The sequence below is a fragment of the Elephantulus edwardii genome, unplaced genomic scaffold (genome assembly GCF_000299155.1).
Source record: "Elephantulus edwardii isolate Elephantulus edwardi_28Jun2011 unplaced genomic scaffold, EleEdw1.0 scaffold00017, whole genome shotgun sequence".
Lineage (NCBI taxonomy): Eukaryota > Metazoa > Chordata > Mammalia > Macroscelidea > Macroscelididae > Elephantulus > Elephantulus edwardii.
In genome coordinates, this window is record NW_006399767.1 from 30075035 (window position 1) to 30079132 (window position 4098).

The 4098-nt window shown below is 33.2% G+C and overlaps 1 protein-coding gene across 1 annotated transcript in view; it reads left to right on the forward strand.

Moving 5' to 3' along the window:
* The window catches only part of LOC102876129 (butyrophilin subfamily 1 member A1-like), a 128496-nt gene that overhangs the window by 19481 nt on the left and 104917 nt on the right, over positions 1 to 4098 (forward strand). The window contains exon 7 of the mRNA XM_006882209.1: positions 1386 to 1406. Within this exon, the coding sequence (XP_006882271.1) occupies positions 1386 to 1406 (21 nt within the window). The remainder of the gene's footprint in view (positions 1 to 1385; positions 1407 to 4098) is intronic.

A 4098-nucleotide genomic window follows, 5' to 3' on the forward strand; every position in this document is an offset into this window, starting at 1 on the left:
TATTCACTGTCCAACTCTCTGATGCATAGCACTCAATTGCAAAGACTATAGCCTGGATCAGGCGCACCTTAGTAATGACGAAAATCTGTTTATATATTTATTTTTTAAATTTTGTTAGATGGCAACATTATCGGGAACACTAAGCCACTTAATTTACTGCATGAAACCAACTTTGGAGTCAAATACATCGAAGTTCAACCGTGAAATAGCAACTCTAGAAAAGCTACCAAGTTACAGATCCTGATCTAATGTAATACTGCTAGTATCATATGCAATTCCAAGTTCAGTATAGAGAAAACTTTTATTGCAATCACTAGCATTCATGATGATGACTTTTGCATTTATGATGACAATAAGAAAATGTTTTGACAGTTAGACTATTGTTTCATTAGGGTAAAATTAGAATTAACGTAACATTGTGAAGTATTAGATTCACAAATAATTTAAATTTTATCCACGATATCATTCGAGGGCACTTAACAACAACAACAACATCATTAAGATTATTTCTCTACTCACTATTTGTTTTGATGTCTTATCTTTCTCTTTCCTTCAGGATATTTCAATAAGATATATATAGAATAAAAAGAACAATTTTTATGTTTAGCTTTCAAAGTAGCTATCAGAGGGCATATGTATCTGATGGGAAGCACAAAGGAGGATATATTCTTTTGTTGTTATTGGAAAATAATTGTGGTTTTTTTTCTTTACTTTTTTCTTAGAACAACTTAAAAAAGCAAATGGTAAGCTTCACTGTTACTCAATTTATCGACAAGTTATGGTCTTTCAGAGATTTTTCTGTCTTCCTTCTTCTCTTATCTATGCAAATAACTTCCATTGAATTTTGCATGACTTTACTCTTTTATGGTTTTTATTCTTTTTTTATTGTGTTGTAAGTTTCCTTGTCCATTTCTCTCTCCTGTATCTCTCTCCCATCAATTACATTACTCTTATTCTTTAATTATCTTTAATAAATGTAGTAGTTCTTAATTTTTCTTCATGGTACTAGTAATAGCTCCTTTTGTCCAGAGGGAGATGAGTGTCAATCTGCTCTGACAAAGTATTAGACAGAGCTCTTGTTGTAGGTGTTTTGGTCAAAATTACAGGGTAAGAATGCTTCTTTTAGGCAACCAAATTTTTATAATGTGTTTGAACAAGTTTCTTGAAATGTGAGCCTGAATTTTCTGCTTTAAACTTGCACTTTAGTGGCTGAAATAGTCGTATAATCATTCGAAGTGCTTAGTGATTAGGAGTCTTCCTTTAGAAATTATAAGACATGTTTTTGATTCACTAATCTGCCCACCTATTATTAGTCAGAACTTCACCATATAATCTATTGTACCTGTTGATTCTTAAAACTTTTTTTTTTCTAATTTGTTTTTAAGACCAAATTAAGGAAGAGAAAGGTAGGTCTGGAAAGTACAAAATATTCAGGGATGCCATATCTTGATATGTGAGATAAAAACAATGAGTATAGTTATGGTGGATTGGCAAAAGATTGAACCCAGGAATAAATGAAATTACTTGAATTCCTACTGATATACGAGAGTTATGCTTTAATACACTTGAGGTCAATTGTGGAACAGTCAAATAAAAACTTTTTGGTTACTGACTGACAAATTTATGACATGATAATGAGGAAATAATGATGGTCAGAGGAATGGGTAACAAGGAGTCATCAAGAGAGATTAGAGTTGCCTAAATTTTCTATTCTTTTTGTTTCTTTTAATATTCTAAAATACAGACTGTTTCATTAGTACAGCAGCAAGGCTATGTAATGTCTTGAAATAATTTTTTCAAGTTGAATCTTTGATATGTTATAGACATTAAAAGTAATTTGATGTCAGCAAGAGATTTGGATTTGAAAAGTATGACCAAATGGCAATAGCATCGCATATTTTCCTTGATAACTCTTTTATGCTAACTAGAAACTTATAAATGTTGAAATCAAGCACAGAGTATTATCCTTTACTTTGAAAGAACTGAATACATCTAAAGGGAAGAATACTCCTTGTATTTTCTTCCTTGTAGGTTTTCTAAAATGATGGTAACTTCATATCTTAACCACTTTATTTCTTGTTGCAATATATTCTAATATAAATCAATGAAAAAATTTTAAATCTATCCTCCTCTCATCCATCTTCACCTCTCTGATCCTACCCTTTCCCTCATTAGACCCTCATACTAGTTATCCTTCTATTTTTACAATAATGGTCTTGTGCAGTATTTGTCCTTATGAGACTTATTTGACTCAGCATAACACTCTTTAGTCTTCCAAGTTACATAGTATTTTTTGAACTCATTGCTCCTGAGTTCTGTGTACTAATGGTGCTGAAATACTGCAATGTTGACTTCAGAAAACTGATATAGGATACACATGTCACACCATACAAAAAAAAAAAATCTCAACTCGAGATTAATCAGAGACATCTGGAGTTAAGCTTCAATCTATCAATTTAGTAAGAGACAACAGGGACCAAACTTAGATCGCTCGGTCTATGGTACAGCCTATACAGACAGAAATCTGCAATGTGGAGAGAATAAAATTGATGAATGGGTCCTTCTAGATATTAAATCTCTCTCCACCAAAAACGCTTTTCTGATAGGGTGAAAAGATTACCTACCATCTGGGAAGGCACTACCTTATTTTTAAATGTAAATATACTTTTAAGCATCATGATTGTTTGACATACTTGTCCAATACTGGATATGTAAATTTATTTATGTAATTCTAAAATAATGCTAGAAGGTGCACAAAATTTAGTTGATGTATTACATGAAAATGCATTTGCAGCCAAATAATTTTTAGATAAAACCACAAAAGTTGAGTATATAACTGTTAGAAAAATAGCAAGTTATGTGCCCTTACTCTCCTCTTGGTTGTGATACTGCTTGTAATTCATATAATAATGAGTCCATAGAGTTCAAATACTTGTTGAAATTACTGGGCATTTGTGATGCTAGGATGGTTTGTGATAAATATAATAAGACATGAAATTGATGATGAGGCAATGATTCCTAAATTTGTTGTTAGGGTATTATGAAAATTTGAATCTGAAATTATTTAAAGTATTAGACATATTGAAATTAAAGTTTATTCCATCATTTACCATTTGAAATAAAGCCTTGTTATCCTTTTCCCTCTCTACATTTTAGTGACATACTCATGTAATTAATAGCACTGATAATAAACCTTTAAAGAAGTTAACCTATGACATTTGCGCTTATTGACACAGTTTAGGAAAAACATGTATATTTGTTTTGGTCCTGTTTAAATTAAGATCATTTCCCCCCACCCTTGCTTTCTCTTTCAGAGCAACTTCAGAAAGAAAATGGTAAGATTCAGTGACAATCAGTTTGTGGTAATGCTGGGATCTTCTTACAGGAATTTTGATTGTTTTCTTCCTCATTACCTTGTGCTGAATATATTTTGTGATTTTTTTTTTAGATTTTATTCAGTCTTTTTTTTTAGCTGCTTTCTTCCTTATTTCTTTCCTGGCAGTCTTTATCCATCAATGACATTTGGTTATTCTTGAATTGTCCTTAACAAATGTAATGTGTCTTGTGTTGGATCCATGCCACCGCTTAGAGACTAGGAAACCTTCATTAGTAGAATAAAATCAGAATTTATCATACATGACTCTATGTGGCTAAACGGGCAATGTAGCAGATATCAGAACTTAGTCTGACACTTAACATCACTTGCCCTCAAAATGGTTCAAAACAGAAAAATTTCAAGAAACAACATATGATGAAAAGGCAATAGTCCTTTTGTGAGACCTGCTCCTCTGTGAGATTTGCTTTTGGGGGACCATCTCTTCACTCTGTGGCTTGGCAGGCCTCTGAGCATCATCCAGCAACCCTTCCCCAGCAAGTGCTAAAGGCTGCAGTTAAGCCCAGGAACACTCACAGCCTGGCCAGTGACAAAACCACTGCCTTCCATATTGAGGGGTGCAGTTTTACACCTCAATCCTACCCAGAGCACTAGACCATTGGCCTGGCTGTCTGAAGATCACACTGCCCATCCACCTGCAGATTACCCAGCTGTCAAGAATCAGGAGCACAAATGCCTTAGTATTAGCGTAATATTATGAAGAC